Below are 22,384 nucleotides of genomic sequence, written 5' to 3' on the forward strand. Positions count from 1 at the left end.
ATGACAAAAGTTAATGGATTTTAATTTATCTATAATGAATTTTAATGCATTTTTCACGTACTTTTCAAAAATGTATACGAAATTAAAAAAAAAAATTTTTGACCCCTTTTTTTCAAAATCAACCCTTATTTTTCGATTTACACCCCTTCGGGAATTTTTTTTTTATTTTCATTGGAAAGCTGAGGTTTTTTCCCCACAGAAAAAAAGGATGGTAAAAAGTTTGAAAGGTAGAGGGTAAAAGACGTTCGGGTACAGGGTAAAGGGTAAAAATGTGAAGGGTAAAAATGTTACTAAAAATCACTAGAAAAATGGACATCATATTTGAACGAAATGTCGAATTTTAAGAAAAATATGAGTAATTGTTCACTTAACTTATCAAATTCACAATTTTTATATAAATAACACACTACACATACAAATATTTTGCCTGAAATTATTGCCTATTAATAATAATACATGTGATTAATACGACTAGTTGACAGCAGACGATAGTAAATATCACGTAAACAATCAGAATTGGGAAACTACCACTCAAAGCACGAAAGCAGAGTTGGGTAGGAATTGAATTTTTTGTACATATTTTTCTTGTGACATTATTCATGTTAAAAATTTAATTAGTGTCAATAATAACGAAAAAGGCAAAAAGAAGTGAAAAATATTTTTGTTGTACTTTTAAATCTTCCTGTCTAAAAAAAGTCATGAGTAGAAAATGTCGAAGGAAAATCAAAAACTCAATGAACATATGAAGTGAATACTCGCTGGAAAAAACATAATTTGAAAAAGAGGGCGCTACGGTCTTTCTGTTTAATCATGAAAGCTAATGGTGTTTTCGTATGACAGCGCTTTGACATTATTCAGTAGTGTTTTTAAATTCTCGAGAATATAAGTTCAGGTAATATAACCAGGAAAATGACGGGAATTTATTTTTTTTAAAGAATTTATGAGAATTTAAGTTTAGTTACTTAAATTATTTATAATTATTATGTTTATCAATGTTAAACACGTGTATGACATGTGATTACCATTACATTAAAATAATCTTCCGATAACAATAAACAATAACACAATAACTTACATTAATCATTAAAAATAAATTACTTATAATTACCAGGAGTCAAAACAACATCTACTTGCAAAAGTGAGGTTATGTTATACTTTTTATTCCTTTCTATTTTACGCTTTACTCAATTTATATGTTTGTATTTAACCGTTTCACGTTGTTAAGTAGATGCTAATTAAGCAATATATTAGATTTTTATAAATTATTACCAATTATTGATTTATATTTCAGAAAATAAAATTCTCTTAAGTTCTCAAAGAATTTAATCTCATGTAATACGGTTGCGAACGCCATTCGCGAAACTATTGTGTGTTCGCCTTTAGTTTAAACATTGCACCGAAAAAAAATTAAATCTCAAAGTGAGAAGAACAATCCTCTCGTAATATACTTTTACATTTTATTCTTATTAATAAAAAAATATTCATCTTAAAGAAAAAAGATTTTTTGTTTTAATTTGAGAGGAATTTTATGAAAGGATGACTTTAAAATTTTCCTCTCCTATTAGAATTATTCTTTTACATTTAATATTATTTTTCTAATAATAAAATTATTTCTCTATATATATTAGAGAAATGAAAGATATATTTATAAAGGAATACGTATTTTTTTCAGTGTCATTTATGGAAACTAGAGATGAAATTAAAGAAAATATATATTTTAATAAAAATAAGTAATATGATCACCTTTTTTAAAAACATTTTTGAAGTTTATTAACCTAAAGATTCTCCATGGAAAATTATAACAAATTATATAACCTGTCAAAAATCTATTCTTGCGGTTATGATTTTTAATATTTCAATTAAAATTTAAACAATATTGACAAAGCATTTAAAAAACACAAAACTATTTTATTTTTGACGTGTGAAGTTATTTTGTTGAAATATTTTAAAAGAATCTTTACCTTTGTTACATGCATATAAAAGTCCAGAGACTTTATTTAAATATTAATTATTTTGTTTTTAAATATATGTGAAACTTAAGTTTCAAATTTGTAGTTTATTTTTTTTGCAATAATTTTTTTTAAATCTCGTTTTTCTCTTTATATTTAAAATTTGGTTTGAATAATTGTCAAACTATTTAAAAAGGTTAATGGTTAAAAATTTGACACCGTTTGACACAACATTGGTACGAGATGAATATTGCTCTTTATCTTAGAATATTCCTCTGTAATTGTACACTGTAAAAAAGGAAAATCCTCTCAATTATACAAGAATAATTTAGTGCCCATATATAAGAGGAAAAATTGCTGTGAAATAAGCAGATTCCTCTAACAGTGAGAGTATTTTTTTTCAGTATAAGAATGAACATAGAAAGGAATAATCGCTTGCATAAATTCAAACTAGAAGATGGTGTTACAGTAACTCTTTAATGTCCTATGATGTATAATGTCGAAAAAATATGGAAGTGTAAAGCTTTGAAATAAATATAATTTATTAAAAATAAAAAAATATATATGTAACAAAATTAAAGTATTTAATTTTGGCATGGTTGCGAGTTTGAGCGCAATTTAAGTTATTCAAAATGTTCTTAGAATTTTTTTATGATTGACAACTTATCTGAATAAACTTTTTCGGTGGTCAGTGTAAATTCCCTAGCGCTTTTTTCAATATTATGAACTGACTATCATTCCATCGATGTCCATAGAAAACGTCAGGTGTCAGCAAATCGTTAATCGATAAGCACATAAAATCTTCATTTATGTTGATCTCGTACGCCATTAATAACATATTGTGCTCAACAGTTGTTACTTTTCGGCAAACAAATACTGGACCATCATTCCTCCAAACGACAGCATGCAAAGCTGCAAACTCAGGTATATTCTGGTCACTGTAACCTACAGCTAAGAAACACTTTCGAGAAACATACTTTTTTCCGTTTATTTCCACCCAATTAGCAATCTGCAAGCGTCTTACATTTGCAAATAGCTCCCTAAACGGAAGAACATCGATAGGAACCCATTTCATTGGTCCTACAGTGATATCTCGTTCTAAATTTCCTTCTAATATATATGCCTGATTCAGCTGATGTTTTTTCGCTAGAGTCACTGGTAGATTTTTATAAGTTCGCAAACATTGAGCAATTCTTTTGAAATATTGGTGCTTAGATTCCGATCGCATTGTGGTATACTGCTGTAAAGGTCCAAATTTTCGAATCGCTCGAATTCGGTGTACCAAAGAGTGCTGCTTCGGAATTAAATCTCTTTCGTAAGCAGTTTGAAAAGTTTCAAGGTACTCTGATATGCAACTTTCCAAATAACCCAAAATAGAATTTTCTATTTTATCAGCGTGCGATATTAATATGACTTCAAGCATTTTCAAATAATTGTGCAACGGTGGCCACCCTTCAATAACCACATCTGAAACAATTAGTGGAAGCATTGTGACTAATTGTGCCATTTGTGACGCCGTCTGTTTCAATCCTTGTTGTGCATCTAACAATTGTCTCTCAGTAATAGGTGAAGGTTTTGAAGTTTTCTCTGTATAACCGTAATCGAAATTTCGAATTCTCCTGTTCAGTAGTTCAAGCGTCATTAAATGTAAATCACAACAAATTTTTTTTATAAACAGTTTTGTTGTTATAACGCAACATCCCAAGAAATCGTCATGTGTCAAATCAGGCGGTGTTGATTGCGTACCATCAAAGTCTTAAATTTCGTTAAGCACGCTTCTTCTATTGATGCCATACTGCGTTCTTAAAGCTGCTTTTGCTTGCTCTCCGACAGCTGCTTCAATTTCCAGAACTTGACGCTCATGTTCCTCTGGTGAACGAAGCTGAGTCGGATCTTCTCTGCACATAGTTTTTACATTAGTCATAGTTACTTTGCACACTCTGCAAGGATGAAGTGCACTAAATGATTCCCGGAAACCACACATTTGATGAACAGCCAGATTATCACCAATCAATACTGATAGTGTTCCGCAAACTTCCTCACCATTCGGTAAAAGAATACCATTTTGAATCGTCCTAAAGTCCGCAACAATGTACTGCAAAATATTGTTCATTCCATACACATTTATGTGAGGATTAGATACAATACCACAAAGATTAATGAATTTCAACTGTGATTTATATTGAGGAGATATATCATCGTCCATCCAATAAAACATACCTAATTTGTTTATGGAAGATGATTTGGAACCTACGGCATCGCACATGTCACATTCGTCATAATAAAGTTTTATAAATTTACATTCTGGTTTTCGTCTCTTAAAGGAATGATTTTGGAAATAGTTTCCATCCATGTAAGTTTCTAAGATGCCATCATTACGTGGTCTTGGATGAAATAAAACATTTCCAAATGAACCGTTCTGCAACCATCGGATTAAAACTTCACTAATAGGAATGTGAATAAATTCATCCTTCTTCCTCTTTACTGGTTGATTTCCATAAACTGTTGCTGTGCCGTAAGGAACAAAATTTTCACCTAATTCAATTCTTTGAGGTACCACGTAACTGAATTTTTGTTTAAAATATACATCTTGATTATGAATACTGCGAAGTCCTTGACTGCAATCAATGTTATTCACAATTTCATCGATATTTAGATAATCGTTTAGACGCAAATTATGCCTCTCTTGAAGTGTATTTGAGATGTTATTTATGTAATGATTAAGGTACCATCGTACCACTTCCTGCATCTTTCCTAAAATGTTGATCACGTCTTTATTTGTTGCTCGAGTACTACTTCTCAAATACAAAAGATATTCTCCAATAATTTGCTTCTCGGGATTATCAGGAACATCGTCATTTTCATCATTCTCGTCCTCAAAATCTGAATCTTCGCTGGAAAACTCATCATCCAGGACATTATTAGCAGGTTCATCAGGAACAGGATTCATGTCCACTGCTGCAAATGCCAATATAAAAGGTTGGAATAAGGAAAAATAAAAAATGATTATTTATTATATATTATTTATAATTATTTCAAAGCATAAATTCAAATATTGCAAAACCATAAGTTTTCCCATTTTGTCTTAGAGATCTAAGACAAAATAAGTAGAATTTTTTTTATCAGAATAAAAATTCTATGTTCCACCTTCTACAAAAAAAATCAAACTTGTTGGCAAAATTACATTTTATTTTTATACAAAATATTCAATACATAGAAAATTTGTCAAGAAAAATTTTATAATTCATTTCACTAAAACAAACTTCTTTCCAACGATATAATTTTTTACATTTAAAATATAGAATTTATTTTTGTTGACCTTGAATCGAAATTCAGTTACAGAAGTTTAAACTTAAAATCGACTCTTTCGAAATGTAGAGAAAGAAATTCAACAATTAATAAACTTATAGAAAAATACTCATTTTGGGGTCAGAATTGCTTATAAAAAAATTTTAAATTAATTAATTAAAATAGAATTTATTTAAGCTTTTCTTACAATTTTTTTGTAACGAAACCAATACGAAAAACCATGTGGTCCAGACATAACCTCTACAAAAAAAATCAAACTTGTTGGCAAAATTACATTTTATTTTTATACAAAATATTCAATACATAGAAAATTTGTCAAGAAAAATTTTATAATTCATTTCACTAAAACAAACTTCTTTCCAACGCTATAATTTTTTACATTTAAAATATAGAATTTATTTTTGTTGACCTTGAATCGAAATTCAGTTACAGAAGTTTAAACTTAAAATCGACTCTTTCGAAATGTAGAGAAAGAAATTCAACAATTAATAAACTTATAGAAAAATACTCATTTTGGGGTCAGAATTGCTTATAAAAAAATTTTAAATTAATTAATTAAAATAGAATTTATTTAAGCTATTCTTACAATTTTTTTGTAACGAAACCAATACGAAAAACCATGTGGTCCAGACATAACCTCAAAAATGTAAAGTTTAATATCATTTTAAATTTATTTATTTTATTTCGATTGCTTTAAGGTTTTGATGTATATTTATTTTTATTGATATAAATTCAACTTTTTATTTTGTATATTATTATTATTTTATTGTTGATCATTTTTATTTAAACAATTTGTTCTTGTAATTAAAAAAAAGAAAAAATGTAACAAACTAAACGAAGATATCTGAATTTCATTTAAAACATTACAAACATAAGCTTCATGCACCTTACTTTTTTTCTCGATATGATTATAATATAAAAATTAAATATCTTGATTATGAGCGAATTAAAGAATATTAAAAAGGAGAATATTTATATTATAAAGGATTGCGAAGGGGTTAATGAAAAAAATTGCAATTTTGTAGATAAATATGATTCTCTAACAATAATCGAGAAACATTATCTTATCTTGGATTTAGCAGAAAAAAGGAATTGTTAAAAAATGAATTTGCATCTAAAATTTTCTGTATGTTTTTAAATTTGTCGATAAAACATTAATTCAAACTTATACCATTAAATTTACTTACCTCTAATGAGATTCTGTATACACAATCTTGATAAACTTTGATGTCAGGAAAAACCTTTTTTTTCAATAGGTTTTCACTTTCTTTACAAGGACAATTAACAATCCTTTAATAAAAAGAATAAAACTTCGAAAACAGTAAACTTTCTAAACAATAGTTAAATTGCAAGAGAACTACCATCAAGATCATGTAAGAAAGAAATATAGTAATGAAATTCACACTACATCATACGGAAGCGCCTACGCGCCACCTTCTGGTTCGCAGGCACAAGCAAATTGTAAAGCCGCGTTTTAAAGACAGCACCGAGGCACGTAGGCCTAGTGCAAGAAGACTAAAATAAGAAGGTCTAACTCAGGTAGTGGGGGTATGGTAAGTATACGTATGAAATTGGTAGTTGCAGTAGGCAGATTTTCGAGAAAGGCAGAGTGTGCGGTAGACTTCTGCGCATACCAATACATACAAGTTTCAGTAATTCTTGACGAGGCAACTAAAATGTATATGTATTGGTGTGCGCAGAAGTCTACCGCACACTCTGCCTTTCGGCCTACCTCGAAAACCAATTCTTTACGTACCCCACTACCTGAGTTAGACCTCCTTATTCTAGTCTTCTTGGCCTAGTGTTTTTAAATTCTCGAGAATATAAGTTCAGGTAATATAACCAGGAAAATGACGGGAATTTATTTTTTTTAAAGAATTTATGAGAATTTAAGTTTAGTTACTTAAATTATTTATAATTATTATGTTTATCAATGTTAAACACGTGTATGACATGTGATTACCATTACATTAAAATAATCTTCCGATAACAATAAACAATAACACAATAACTTACATTAATCATTAAAAATAAATTACTTATAATTACCAGGAGTCAAAACAACATCTACTTGCAAAAGTGAGGTTATGTTATACTTTTTATTCCTTTCTATTTTACGCTTTACTCAATTGGCGATTCAAACAGCTACACTAGCGCCACAGTTGAACTAACGTAAGCGTGACTCGCTCTAAAGCAGTCTCTGTTTTGACAGTTTATTTCAAATTATTTAATTATTCTGATATTTTTATTGCGTTTGTAAAATAATTTTTAAGCTTTAAATAAAAAAAAATAATTTAAAACACATGGAGTGCTTTAGAGCGAGTCACACTTACGTTAGTTCAACTGTAGCGCTAGTGTAGCTGTTTGAATCGCCAATTTATATGTTTGTATTTAACCTTTTCACGTTGTTAAGTAGATGCTAATTAAGCAATATATTAGATTTTTATATATTATTACCAATTATTGATTTATAATTCTGAAAATAAAATTCTCTTAAATTCTCAAAGAATTTAATGCAGTAATAAAAAACGATTTTATTTTTTTTATTAATTTTATTATTGCATTAAATAGACCATTAAAAATAGAAACAAAAATCCTAATATACTTAAGTTCCAAAATTTCATTTAAGCGTGATATTAATAAAATTTGATTTTATCCCATACATTTTTAATGTTTGTTTGTCTTAAAGTAAACGTCCATCTTAAATTTCCCCCACCCAACTTGAATAACCTAATCACAATGCTTGCTTTGAACAGGCTCCCCTGTTCTGAGTATGTTTCCGTACTTTACGCCTCCATGTGATTTTGTTCTTAAAGACCAACACAGAATGACTCCGGTTACGGGAAGCATGATATAGAAAAGGACAGAGATTATCTCTGTCCTTTTCTATCTCATAATTCCCGTACCCGTTCCCGTGACTGGAGTCATTTTGCTTAGGCCGTAAGGTGCCAATTCAAGGCCTTTCTCCAATAGGATCCTAAACTCTTGCGTTGCGTATGCATTGCGTCGGTTGCTATTGGCAACCAATGCTAAAATCAACGCGTCAGTCACGCAACGCAAAAGGTTAGGCCCTCTCCAGAATGGAGCTAAACGCAACGCAGCGCAATGCTAAGCAAATGGGGATGCGTCGCGTATAGCTCCATTCTGGAAAGAGCCTTAGGCCCTCTCCATAATGGAGCTAAACGTAACGCAGACGCGACGCATCCCCATTTGCTTAGCATTGCGATGCGTCGCGTCTGCGTTGCGTTTAGCTCCATTCTGGAGAGGGCCTTAGGTTCCTATTGGAGAAAGGCCTTTAAGGGACAACAGTTGCAGCAGCAACACATGCGTAAGAAAAGGGACAGGCATAGCTGTGTCCTTTTCAATCTATCTATAGGTCCTTTCCTATCGGATGTGTTGCTGCGGCAACTGTTACCCAATGAAAAGGCACCTTTAGAATAGTTTTTTCAATGACAGTGTGACCTTACCCTGAGACGTTCAAATTACTGCTGAAGTGCACCTCCGATCCCGATTTTGAGTGTAAGTAAGTAAAGATTATTTATTGTTGTTTGTCGCTTGCAAAAAAGAGGTAGGTAACAATTTTATTATTTCAATGAAATAATCCATTTTAATAATAAAAAGATTACAGAAATAAAAAATAATAAAAAAAATAATAAAATATTAAATATTAAAATAAAAAAAGATTACAGAAATAAAAAATAATAAAAAAAATAAAATATTAAAAATATTAAATATTAAAATAATAAAAATATTAAAAATAATAAATATTACAGAAAATTATTATGGATTCTAAAGGCGTGAAAAGAGGAGCATGTACAGAATGCACAGAATGTCTTCAATTCGAATGGCACAAAGATGCAGTCAGCTCTGTCTGCACCTACTGTGGATGCTATCCCACTAAACATAAAAGATATTCAGAAGACAACAAAGGAGAAAATGCCACTAGTTCCTCTTGCGTATTAAATAACTCTTCGATTGAAACGTCTGAAGAGGAAAATAATAGTACTTCTTTTAATTCGATTGAAACTGAAGATTTTGACCGTACTGATGAAAGCGGAGAAATTTTGGAATGAAACGAAACGGTAAGAAAGATTTAAAAAAATGCCCTTTTTACAATCGCTGCATGTCAGGGCTGTTAAAAATCATGATTTTTTTCATTTAAATCGAATTTTTTATATGTATTTTTTAAAATGTTTATTTTCAAATTTTGACTTTTAAAAATTGTCGTTTAATTTTTTATAATTGAAAACCTCCTGAAAAAAATGGTTCATTTACAAATATTTTTACGCAATCAAACTTTTTTCCCAAGTCACAGTTATACAAATTTTCAAAACTGACGGAATTTTTGTTTACTTTGGCTTTTTTTATATAAATAAATTATCTACAACTTTACCGAAACGAATTTTCAAATAAATGTCCCGTTTTTCAAATTTTATTATTTAAGAAGTTAAGCGAAATTTTCTTAAAATTAAGTGAAATTTTTTTAAACACGTAATCATATTTGCAAAACAATGCTTTTTTGAAAATTCAATTCGGTGATGTTGAAGATATTTGTTTTTCACTATTCTATTAAATTCTTTGAAGGAAAAATGATCATTTTGATTTAAATCATAATTTAAATGTAAATGACCCTTTGATTTAAATTTATACAGCCCTGCTACATGTATACGTAAAATAATAAGAAAAGTCAGGAATATTTGCTCAGTATCTGCAATAAGAGAATTATTTTATGTTAAATTTCATAAAAATTATTAACTCTACGTCTTTGTTATTTCAGATTGATATTAGTTCTCTTATACCAAAAAAATTTCCCGGCGAAATACAAAAAATAATTGATGATAAAGGAGAAATGGCGGAAAGCCAAAAAAGCTTTATTGTAAGATTAATTTCAGGAAAATTAGTGGATGCGGGGTTGGACAGCCCAAGTGTCGTCCTCGAGATGTCCATTCTTTTGACTAATGCATATCCAAAATATTTCAAGTGCCCATATGGTGAAGATCATGTAAGTTTATGAAATTAAAATTGTCAACTCCGGTAATCGCCAAGTCGTAAGATGGTTTAGTTTCAATTCTTTACTATTTTGTCCTCGTCTTATTCCTAAACGTAATACAAGAATTGAAAAATGGAGAATCAAATATGAGACAGTGTCAACAAATATTTTCGTATATGCATTAAATAGGATCAGACGTACGCTCGATTTAAGAATTCGATGAAATATTTAAAAACGAAAGCAAGAAAAGGAACAAATTCGCAAAGCAAGTCTTCTTCGGCTATACCTACGAATAAGAAACTTGGCATGAAGCAGGAGTTACGTTCAACAAGAGACACCTGAATGAAGGCCACTAATAAAACAACTGCTTCAGAAATATTAAAAGAGTGTCCCGCTTTACGTAAAAAGGAAATGGTAAAATTTCATATAAATTTCTAAATATTTCATTACGTTTCACAATCACAAGTTGATTAAATAATGTATGCATGTTTTTATTCAAATTTTTCAATTTACAGCTTCTTCTGGAATTTTCTGAAATTATAAAGTTACCTCTAGAAGATATGAGGCAAAATTGGTTGGAGGCTTTGCCTAAAATTCAAAATGTTCAACGATTATCCGCAAAAAATCTCACTGCCGACGCCCAGACAATGTCTGTCTTGTACCATCTTCCGAAACTATTTTCAAAAGCGAAAGAAAGTGGAAAAATTCTAAATTGTTATCGTGTAAGTATAAGCATGTTATATTTGGATAATACATTTTTCGTCATGAACCTAATTCAATTCTTTCCTTATTAAAATATTTTATTTCTATTCAGATTGTTAATATTTATTGCATCTAATATAATATATTTAATTGTGTTGTTTTCTAGAATGGAACGCCAATCGAGGAAACTGTTCCCGATGTAAATGAGGCCCCACAATTAATAGCCATCGCAAATGGGCCATTAAGTGAATTACAAACAATGTGCTATATTGATGGCATTCCCATTTTTGAGGCTCATGGTTGTGAAGCAATATTTCTATTGCTAGCAGTATATTGGTGTTTCCAAGTTCAGTTCCCTCAAAACGCTAAGCAGCAATTTGCATTTATTGCCATAGCTGTTTTAAAAGACGTGGCAATTAGGGACATTTCCGCAGATATTTTAAAAAAAATAACTTTAACAACTGTTTTAAAAAGTTGCGATTTATTACCCGCAATGTCAGCGAAAAAGTAAAATTATTTCAAAGGGATATTTCATCTTAAATGTTTCATAAAAAAAATTATTATTGTTTTTCTTCCATATTTTATCATAAATGTAAAAGTTTTATTTAAATATCTTTCGTTGCGTTCTATTTTTTCATTTCCTTTGAGTAAATAATAATTTATAACTATTTCTATTACGACATTGTATTTCAATAAATACTACGAATTATTTTATTTTTTTGTTTAATATTTCATCACTAAATGCGAAAGTGTTATTGAAATATTCTTCGTTATATCTTGCTTTGTTCATTTCTTTTGGATAAAAAATTGCAAATATTTCTTCGTTCAACATTATATCGTTAACTTATCCAGAAGAAACACTGTATAACAAGATTCATGTATTTGTTACAACTTTAAACAATTTTATTCTCTATTGCGGAGTTCTTTTTTTTACTTTTCGAATACTGGTGTAACACTGATATAATTCAACGAGAAAAATTCTACAAGAGTACAAATGTTTATCAGTTACATTCACCTATTGTTAATAAATATTTGTTCATTAAATAAATAAAAATTTATTCTTGACGTTTGTTCTATTAATTTGTTATATAACAAGAAATCCCATGAGATTGATAAGATCATACTCAACTTTCAAAAATTTTGTTCGTAAATTCGAATACGCCAATTTAAATTTTCCAATTTTGACACAATTGGATTTAGCAACCTCAACAAAAACTATATATTATTATTATAATTCCTTAAAACGTTTAAAATTTTTAGTGGATGCAAGTTGAATTGTGAATTTCTAGCACTGATTTCGAAGTTACAGATACTAAAAACACCTGAATAAATATTTTCAAAAAATACCATCAACTTAAAAAATTTTTGCCTTTTTAGTCGACATTTTAAATCATCTAATTTGAATCTATCAATTTCGGTAACGAATTCGACTTTGACGACCCTAAAACATCTAAAATGAGAATTTTCAGATAAGACAGCAATATTTAAAAACTTTTGATCGACATTTTGAATCAACAGATTAATATTTTGAATTTCTGGCATTGAATTCGGAATCATCCGATTTGAATGTAATTCTGTGACCAAATTCGGACTCAGCCACACGAAAAACATCCGAGTAAGTATTCTCAGCTTAATCCCTCAAAATCAAAAACTTTTTTAAACATTTTCAATGAGACGATGTAAATATCAAATTTGTGACACTTATTCGGACTCAACGACCTCTACAATTACCAAATGATTATTTTTTGATAATTCCGTCAACTTTTACTACTTTTTGTCGTCATTTTGCCTTAGAAGATCTGAATTTTTTAATTCTGGCACTGAATTTAAAAATTGTGATGGGTTTTTTGTCCTCGCAAATTTGAATTTTAAAACTCTGGCTCCGAATTGAAAAGTATTTTTAACTAATGAACCAATTAACTCTGAAAATTCTTTGTCATCCTTTTGGATTTGTCATTACATGAATGTGAAATATTAGATAAAATAGGACTACATAAAATCCTATGTTCCGATATAACCTATAAAGGTTCAGGTCCCGATTAAGCAAGACACAGCTATGACTGTCCTTTTCTATTGCATGTGTTGCCTCATGAAAAGACACCTTTAAATTTTCCTCTATGAGAATATTCTCGGATATATTCTCGAGAATATATCCGGATTTTAAACTACCGAAAATTTTGCGACTGTCTCCTGCATTACGTTTTCGAATTTGTTTCACAAACTCTTCTGCTTTATTATGGTTTATAAAATGTTTGTTAAACAATGTATTTCATACATATTTGGACACTAATTAAATTTTTAACATGAATAATGTCACAAGAAAAATATGTACAAAAAATTCAATTCCTACCCAACTCTGCTTTCGTGCTTTGAGTGGTAGTTTCCCAATTCTGATTGTTTACGTGATATTTACTATCGTCTGCTGTCAACTAGTCGTATTAATCACATGTATTATTATTAATAGGCAATAATTTCAGGCAAAATATTTGTATGTGTAGTGTGTTATTTATATAAAAATTGTGAATTTGATAAGTTAAGTGAACAATTACTCATATTTTTCTTAAAATTCGACATTTCGTTCAAATATGATGTCCATTTTTCTAGTGATTTTTAGTAACATTTTTACCCTTCACATTTTTACCCTTTACCCTGTACCCGAACGTCTTTTACCCTCTACCTTTCAAACTTTTTACCATCCTTTTTTTCTGTGGCCATGAGCTATGTAAATATGAAAATGGGACAACAATAATTTTGTGAGAAACAGAATATTAAGGTAGGCGGTGCTGATAAGGGGTATACCTGGAGATCATCTTTGAGGATTATAGATAAATTAAAATCCTTTAACTTTTGTCATAGTTATACAGATTTGAAAATGACAATGTTACACTGAGAAAAATAATAATGTAATGGTAATAAAATAATTTGGTAGAGCACTCTTAGTTAAGATTACAAAAATTTAGTTGACATAACAGTAACGAAAGAAGCAATCAATCGAGAAATTTAGTTGGCTGTACCAAAAATTTCGTTCAAGCTTTTGCGTCTGTTACCTGAATAATTTGGTTCTCCAAACCAAACCGTCTGAATGCTCAATTGCGCATGCGCTGTTCTCGTAAATATGGCTTATTTCTCTGTTTACGGATGTCACACGTTAACCATGCTTCGCTCTTCGTGTCGTCCAGTTTTATTCAAGTGTTTTCGGGATTTTTATGTGTTTCAGAAATTGGGTAAAAAAGTGTGTGTAGTGATGCATATCGAACAATATGATCAAGAAATGGATAAATGTGGGAAATATGTTCGTTCTTCATGTAAAAATCGGACCATCTCATTAGAAAATATTTCAAAATATTAATTTTCTTGATTGAAGTGATAGTTCTATCATTTAATTTACTGAGTGAAAAAATTTTATATAGGAAAATGGTCGGTATTAATTACAAAAACCGTAAGAACTCTTGATCTCTAATGTTCTCAACTGTCAAATGTCACTGTGTTTTGGTGAAAAGAAAATATGCAAATAAAATCTCGAGCACGTCAATTATGATCACGAGAATTTATTGGTTCGACATGCATCACTAAGTGCTTACAACAAAAAATTCTTTATTCTCATATTTTATAACATGGCTGTCGAGAGAATAAAGCTTGTTAAAAGAACGGAAGTTTTTCTTCAGCCTGTATACTTTATGACAATAATTTACACTCACATTGTCACTAGGATTCTTAGTGTAGTGGTCAGCGTTCTTGATTTGCGTTGCGTAGTCTGAGGGTTCGATCCCCAGCAGTGTTAGGTTTTTCCGCAATATAAATTAATTTAAGTAGACATAGGGTGGTAGGTAATATAAAGCGAAAAGAATAAAAGAGGATAACAAAAGTGATAAAATTAAGTGAAAAATAAAAAATATAAGTGTGAGCCAAAAAATAATTTGGTTGAGAAAAGAAAAAAATTTTTTTCATTTAACTAAATTTTTTGTTTGCTTAAAAACAATAAGTTAGTTGTGCAAAACAAAAAATTTGGTAGACCGAACAAAATGATTCAACGAAAAAATTTAGTAGCCCGAACCAAACGGATTAGTTGCACATATATCAAATAAAAAATTTGGTTTGGAGAACCAAACTTCAGTAGATGATACCAAACAGTTTTCTCAGTGTACCCTTAACGTCAAAACTTCAACCCCCTCTACTTTCTACAAATATTTTTTTAATGAATTATATTTTAGGGATTTATTACTATCATATAGAACAACAATTTACCAAAGTATGAAGCCAATCCCAGAACATTGACTTTTTGGGCTGGGGCGATTGAAAAAGAATCTCTCATGTATATATATATAATTTTAAACAATATTTTATGTTCGTTGACTTCCGAGAAAAATTTGAGAGATTCTCAAGACCAAATTCATAAAAATGCAACATATAATTGACCATGATTAAATACATCTTTGCGTAGATCAAGTCAATAATCTTAAAAGTTTGCTTATCAAATTAGTAAACAGATAATTTCAATTAAATATCACAATAACAAAGAAAAAAGAATAGGGGAGACCGGGACCAGGACATCGTCTGGTAAATAAAACTTGTTGTCCATAATCTTATGAACGTATTTGAAACCTAGAGTGTATCTATCATCTCCCATAAGTTTTCTTTGAATCGAAAAATAACACATGATGCTGGGGTATTTCGTGACATGAGCATCAGGGGACTTTCGTGACACATTACCCTTTGTTAAATTAAACATTTATCTCTTTTATATCACAATGGTGTGAAATTTATATTCGCAAGACTCTTGCTCTGGAAGGGGAAAAATTTAAGAATGCAATTTCCGCAGTATTAAACGACGGTATCTCTGTAAGAAGTGCTGCAAAATAATTTGGCGTTGGCATCATATAACAGTTTTATCGTTGCCGCCACACTGTTCACATAAACTTCAACCCTTAGATAGGAGTGTTTTTGGTTCATTAAAAAAAGTTTCGAGTTTCAGGAATCTGTCCTCTCAATCCAGACGTTTTTAGCGAAATCGATTTCTTACCCGGTCATGTTATTAATAGAGAATTTGTTGAAAAGGACCATTCACAACCAGTCTCGTTCAACGGAAATGATATACCCAATACTGCAAGGTCAGGCATAATCGACGATAACATTCCCTTCACCCAGGTTCTGGAATTCACCCAGGTTCGATCATTTCCAAAAGCGGGAGAAGGAAAGGTCACGAGAAGAGGTCAAAAACGCAGGAGATCTGCAATTCTGACTGACGCTAACGAGATTAACACATTGGTAGGAGAGGTGAAACAAAGAGACAAAAAACGCACAAGAATGTAAGAAAAGATCCTTCTACAGAGCAAACAGTTCATAGACGACGTGGGCGCCCAAGGAAAGTATAGTTCGTGACACTTTTAACGATAACTAAAATAACAATTCATAATCATTCCCATTCTTCTAAAATTTGACGAATAAAAAAGTTTTTTTTATAAATTAATGTATTGATTTTTTTAATAAAAAAATGAAGGGTAGAATGACAAAAGGGGTCAACGCCAATTTATCGAAAATGAGGTTTTTGCATAAAAAAATCAAGAAAATTCATTTACACATTTCTGTAGAAGGATTTCCTTTTTTATTGCGTATTTAAATCAGTTTTTATTAAAAATTAAATTTATAAAATAGCCTTAAATTTACTTTATTGCAACCTGATTGAAAAACAAAGAAAGTGGTGAGTCAAAAATATTATGCATAACTAAACAAATTTAAAAACATTGCTTTTTACAAATCGAAAAATGCCTCGCGCGAAAAGAAATCTATTAATAAAAAAGATATTGTTAAAAGATTTTAAACAATTTTAAAATCATTTTGTTATTAATTTTTAAATATTTTTATGATTATACTAAGTGAACAATTGAATTTAAAGATGAAAGTATTGCTCAATTCCAAAGCAAGTAATTAATTCGTAATTTTCTTGAAAACAAACAATTTTTTAAAGGAATTTCTTTTTCTATTCATTTCGTCGATTCCATAGAAAGAAACTAACTTTCCAGTTTTTCTTTAAACTGTATATTTTTTTATTATTAATGCTTAAAGAAAATGTGCGCAGTTGATATAACCTCAAGGCACCAATTTTTTTTATTTTATCGTTAATATGTAGGTTTATTTCAACAAATTGTTGTTTATTTATTAAAACATACTAATATATCGAAACGGTTTTCTCATTTTTTTTTAAATGACCTGCAAAATTTAAAAAAATTTTTTTTTTTACTTCCTGTAAAAACAGTTAATTGGCGCTTGACCCCTTTTGTCATTCTACCCTTCAAATAAAGTCATTATGATATGTTATAAAACAATAATAAATTAATCATATACTGTGTCACGAATTGCCCCGTACTCTGACACAATTAACCCTGACATCGGACATAGCTAGACAATTCATGTTCTACCTAAAATTATTGTGATAAAAAATACACTATAACAATTTCTTTACATACTATAGAGTTTAATCATTGAAAACAAGGGTGTATATTTTTTTAATATATAAGATAGTGCTCAGAAAAAATTCACAAATCCAAAATGTCACGATTTGTCCCGGTCTCCCCTACAATACACAATACATTTTTCTTGCTCAGTTCATAACTTCTTTAACACAAAAATTGAACCCAGTTAAAAGTAATGACGTCAAAATGACGTATTTTTTTACGTCGAAAAATACGTATTTTTTACGTCAGAAATGACGTAAAAAAGTAGTCAAAAAGACGTCTGAAAGGACGTCTAAAATTGGGACATGAACAGACGTTATTTCAGACGTCGAATCATACGTCAAAAATGACGTTCTATCAGACGTGATTTTCAAATGCTAGAAAACACTTGTAATTCATACTTCTGTTATATTAATATAATATCTTATTATATTAATATAATATCTGTTATATTAATATTAAAAATTATTTTTAATAGTGAACCCACTGTAATCACTGACAATTAGTTACAAATTATCACTCAATTTTTTCTCACCAAAAAAATTATCATGTATACTGAAATCACCATAATAATTAATTATAAACTAACACTCTCGGTTTTTTCTCACCAAAAAAATTATAATGAATATTAAAAACACTGTAATCACTAACAATTAATTACAAATTAAATTCAATGAATAACAAACTGACACAAAAATACACAACTTTTACAGCAGTGCTATCATGTGCCTTCCGTCACCAAATGCACAGGTTCATCCCCTCTGTCATGTTTATTCTATATATTCACCTCAGGCTTCGCACTCATTAGTCAGGCAAAAAGTAGCCTGAAAAGTAAAAAAATTAGAAAAAAGTAGCCTACGGAAAAAATTAATAATATGTGTAGTTTATATATTAAATTGTATTTAATTTAAAAAAATTAAATTTCAACACTTAATTTACATAATAATTTGCATAATACTTTGTTTTTAGGGTATAAAAAATTAAAATTATACCATAAAAGTAAAGAACTTTCGAACATTTAAATGGCAAAAGAGGTAATTACAAATTTTTGGCTCAATCCATTATATTTTATGTCAAAAGTCGTTAAGGCCTAATTTTTTTAAAAAATAGATACTTTCCGAAATGATTCTGGATGATATTTAGAGAACGAAATAAAAACAATTCAGTCAAAATTTTTGTTATTTATCTTGAAATATGAGTTTAAAATGGAGAAGATATGGAAAACTCACTTTTTCAGCAATTAGAAAGATTATTAAAAAAATTGACAACTCTTTTAAAATGTACAATGTATTTTACTGTCTCTTGTTCAGAATTTATTAATTTATTATCTTTTATTAACTACACAGCCTCAGAAAAAAAATTAATTTTGTCCGGCGAAATAGAGTAGTCATTGTTACGTCTTAGTTCTTAGAGATAATCGCAAAAATCTGATAAAAATCCTGAATTAGGGACACAGAAAAAAGCTGGTGTTAGTTTTGTTGCGGGTAATTTTCTCCAATGCTAAAACCCATAAGATTTAACCCAGATTTAGGGTAAAATTTGTTGCGTGTTATTTTAACACCAATTCTGGTGTTAAAATAACACTTTGTTTTTCCTGTCGACAAAGATAATTTTTTGCCGAAACACTACGATATTGTATTTCCATGTACATTGTACTTTTTTCCACTGAATTCGAATTCGAAGTCAGAATTGAAAGATAAGCTTAAATTTTGAAGATAATGCCAAAAAACTGATTTTGAGTTTTTTTTTTGAATTTTTTGTTTATTGAGTTTTTTGCAATTATCTCAAAACATTTCAGCAAATCTAACAATGATAAAGGAGGGTGCAAAGCATAGGGCTGTTCTCCTCATTTACGTAAAAATAATAAAAATAAAGCAATAAATAGTAAAATAATGTATTTAATCATAGTTCATTCAGCGGGCACTCGCTCGAATTGGCGCTGTTTACTGGAGCACTGACACACTCAAGCAACGTCTGTGTATGCGCCGCCATCTATTTTGTCATTTTCGTTTAAAAATTAAACTTTTTAAAATTGGTTTTTAAATAATTTAACGCAAAATTAAGTTTTTTCAGGAGAACAGCGCGGTGCATTGTACCCAAATCTATCAACCTTAAAAATTTTAGCCTAAAATCTTTTTTCATTTTAGAGAAAGTTGGAATATTGCAAAACACATTTTCCCATACTAGGTCACGTGGGTTTTTCCCACATGCCGTTAAGCAGTTTTTTGAGTTTATCTTAAAAATAAGAACCAACTTTCAAATTCTGACCCAGGATTCGGATTCAGTGACCCAAAATACGTAAGAATGACTAGTCTATTTTGCCGGACAAAATTTTTTTTGTGGGGGTTTCTTAATTAAGTGAAAAAATGAAAATAATAGATAAAATATGTTTTCAAAGTTGGTCTGTGAAAGTAAGTAAGTTTAAACAGCACACAAATAAGGTGCTAAATATCTTGCGGTTACTTTAACCTAGCGCATTAACATTTATGTAAAACTGTGAAAAATAGCCGGTTATCTATATATATTTCGGTGGTGGGGATAAATTACTCTATTTTCTTAATTTCTAGTTTTTTTATTTATATAGTTTATTTTTATATTTATTTAGATATTTATTTTTATCTAGTTTTTTTATTTTCTTCTAATTTTTAGAAAATTTTTAAGTTTTTAATTAATATTTATTTAGGCATATTTGAAATTTAAAGAACTGATTTAATACCAATTTTTCACAGTTTTTCATAAATTTAAATGGGTTAAAGTAACTGCAAGATATTCAGCACTTTATAGATCCAATTTTTGTGTGCTATTTAAAATTACTTAAAACCATATATAGGTTTTGAACTCATTAGTCAGCAAAAAAGTAACAAAAAGTTGTCTAAATAGTGAAAAAGTAGCTTTTAGTAGCCTAAGGTTGAAAAAAGTAGCCAAAAAGTAGCCAACCATCAAAAAAGTAGCAAATAGTAGCTTTTAGTCGAAGAGTGCGAAGCCTGTCACCTTCATTTCTACAAATGTTTCAATTAAAAATAATGTTATTTAAATACAAATAACCTTCAAAAAATATAATTTATGCCTATGTTGTATAAATTTATTTCTTTTTATTTTTCGTGGTTATATAACCTGGAAACTATAATTGAACCAACATGATATGAAAAAACAATAGTGAAAGCACACATTAAAGAAAATATTGAAATCAAGATAGCTACCCAACATTGATGAAAGCGAATCGCACCAATTTATAAGTTTATTTATATTTTTAATGGATTTACATCTTTATTTGTAAAATATTTACTTACAAAATGTTAGCTTTATGTTATTTAATGCTTCATGCAAAATATTTATTTTTTAAAAAATATTAAATTTTATTTTCAAATTAGAAAAATTAACCAATCAAAATTAAGAAGAATGTGCAAAATAATTAATAAAAAAAGATGTCTACACTTGAAGTTAGCTGCAAGTATCTGATGAAAGTAGGTTGTCAGTTTTGACCAATCACAATTCATAATTTTGAATTCAACCAATAAGGATAGGTGTCTACACTTGAAGTTAGACATTTACACGTCTCGTTTTTAAGATAGGATAAATAATTTTTTATTAAACGTCTTGATACCAGTCACAAGGGGTAAAAGGCTCAAAGGTGGGAAAAAACGTAAACAAATTACTAAAATTACGTTTGTGCAGGCGCGAAAGAGTTTGTGTTGTATTAAAGTAAGAGAGAGTGACATCACGTGAAGTGCTCTCTCTCTCTCTCTCTCTCTCTGTCGCATGGAGTGAAACGAGAGCGTGTGAGGTGACGTCACCTGGCGGTTCCAGCATCCGTACCATAACCGACTCGTAAAAAGTGACTCCCCGTATCGGTGTAGGTCGGCCGTAAACGCTTTGCGGCTCTTCACGAAACGTAAACGCTCGATAAGAGTGACTCTCCGTACGTTTACGTTAGTGAGGCGGCACCTGGTGGTCACGTCACGTGATGACGACGATGAGTAGCGTAGCTTTCCGTATTTACGGATTGCCTGGTGAATGTTGCTGGAGGATTAACCCGTAGCCTAACGACTCGCTAAGAGTGACTCCCGTATCGTTAGGCGGGTATGCGCGTTCTCTGGGCCCGTACCGTAATCCGACTCGTAAAGAGTGACTCCCCGTATCGGATAGGTGGGCCAGAGGCTCTGCACATAACATGCACGCTCGTTAAGAGAGACTCTCCGTACGTTTACGTCAGTGACAGTGTAAAAGAGGGTTGGGGCCTGAAAATAGAAATTGATTAGTAGGCCTACGGTAGTAGGGTGAAAGAAAAGTAGAAAGGTTCAGTTGAAAGAACCTTTATTTTGAAAGTACGCAAGAGACCTACACGCCGCTAGGCGGCAAACCTCTGCTGGCTGGTGTTCTAACACTCAGACTTTATTGTGGGGGTACCGCCTATGGCCCCCCTCTATCTCCTTTTCCAGGTGTGAGTGTGTGTATGACAGATTAGATAAGACTTATTGTGTGAGTGGGAAATAATTAGTCAGAAGTGTACTCGCTGCCTACCGGGCTGGTTGTATTTCGATACGGCGATTCTCATTAGTTTTATTATAATAAATAATTATGTGGATAAATATGTGGTGTTAATTACATTGATCATTGAGCCCTTCTGTGAGTCTACTTCACTTCCCGGAATCTACCCCGAGGAAGAACTACACTGGTGTCCCCGATCGAGCACATTTTTCTCTTGGGAGGATCATTGGCCGCATAGCAAATTATTCATCAGTAAAAATCTCAGCGATCAGCTAATTAAAATGCATCACAACATCCAATTGTGATGCACAAAAATCAAGTGAACATTTCACCTCAAAAAGTTTTGAAAAATCTGTAATGAAAAGTGCATTCTTTCCACACACCACGTGTCAGTGAATTTTAATTATCGCCATTTTGACCGAAAAAGTTTTAAACAATCAGCGACCTGGTTGAGCAAAAGTCCAGGGAATGGAGGCAGCAACAATTTTTCTCAA

General features: G+C 30.4%; 3 protein-coding genes across 9 annotated transcripts in view; 2 read left to right on the forward strand and 1 right to left on the reverse strand.

The window, feature by feature from the left end:
- The window catches only part of LOC127285401 (synaptotagmin-7), an 858,561-nt gene that overhangs the window by 668,261 nt on the left and 167,916 nt on the right, over positions 1–22,384 (forward strand). The gene's annotated exons all lie outside the window — the stretch shown is intronic.
- Positions 2,187–6,633, reverse strand: LOC127285405 (uncharacterized). Its single transcript, XM_051311406.1, has 2 exons — positions 6,446–6,633; positions 2,187–4,907 (listed from the first exon to the last, which is right to left on the reverse strand). Exon 2 carries the CDS (start codon positions 4,897–4,899, stop codon positions 3,706–3,708), a length of 1,194 nt encoding a protein of 397 aa, XP_051167363.1. The 5' UTR covers positions 4,900–4,907; positions 6,446–6,633; the 3' UTR covers positions 2,187–3,705.
- On the forward strand, positions 9,243–11,589 carry LOC127285412 (uncharacterized). Its single transcript, XM_051311415.1, has 5 exons — positions 9,243–9,340; positions 10,036–10,260; positions 10,438–10,662; positions 10,764–10,970; positions 11,117–11,589. Exons 3-5 carry the CDS (start codon positions 10,591–10,593, stop codon positions 11,459–11,461), a joined length of 624 nt encoding a protein of 207 aa, XP_051167372.1. The 5' UTR covers positions 9,243–9,340; positions 10,036–10,260; positions 10,438–10,590; the 3' UTR covers positions 11,462–11,589.

The sequence above is a fragment of the Leptopilina boulardi genome, unplaced genomic scaffold, assembly GCF_019393585.1.
Source record: "Leptopilina boulardi isolate dan_hultmark-lab unplaced genomic scaffold, ZJU_Lbou_2.1 LbouV2_332, whole genome shotgun sequence".
In the NCBI taxonomy this organism is placed as follows: Eukaryota; Metazoa; Arthropoda; class Insecta; order Hymenoptera; family Figitidae; genus Leptopilina; species Leptopilina boulardi.

Excerpts from the sequence above, each read along its gene's own strand:
- LOC127285405 (XM_051311406.1), bottom strand. The coding sequence starts at position 4,899 with ATGAATCCTGTTCCTGATGAACCTGCTAATAATGTCCTGGATGATGAG.
- LOC127285412 (XM_051311415.1), top strand. The coding sequence starts at position 10,591 with ATGAAGGCCACTAATAAAACAACTGCTTCAGAAATATTAAAAGAGTGT. Across the intron at positions 10,663-10,763 it reads CTTTACGTAAAAAGGAAATG|CTTCTTCTGGAATTTTCTGA; the intron begins GTAAAATTTCAT and ends TTCAATTTACAG. Across the intron at positions 10,971-11,116 it reads AAATTCTAAATTGTTATCGT|AATGGAACGCCAATCGAGGA; the intron begins GTAAGTATAAGC and ends GTTGTTTTCTAG.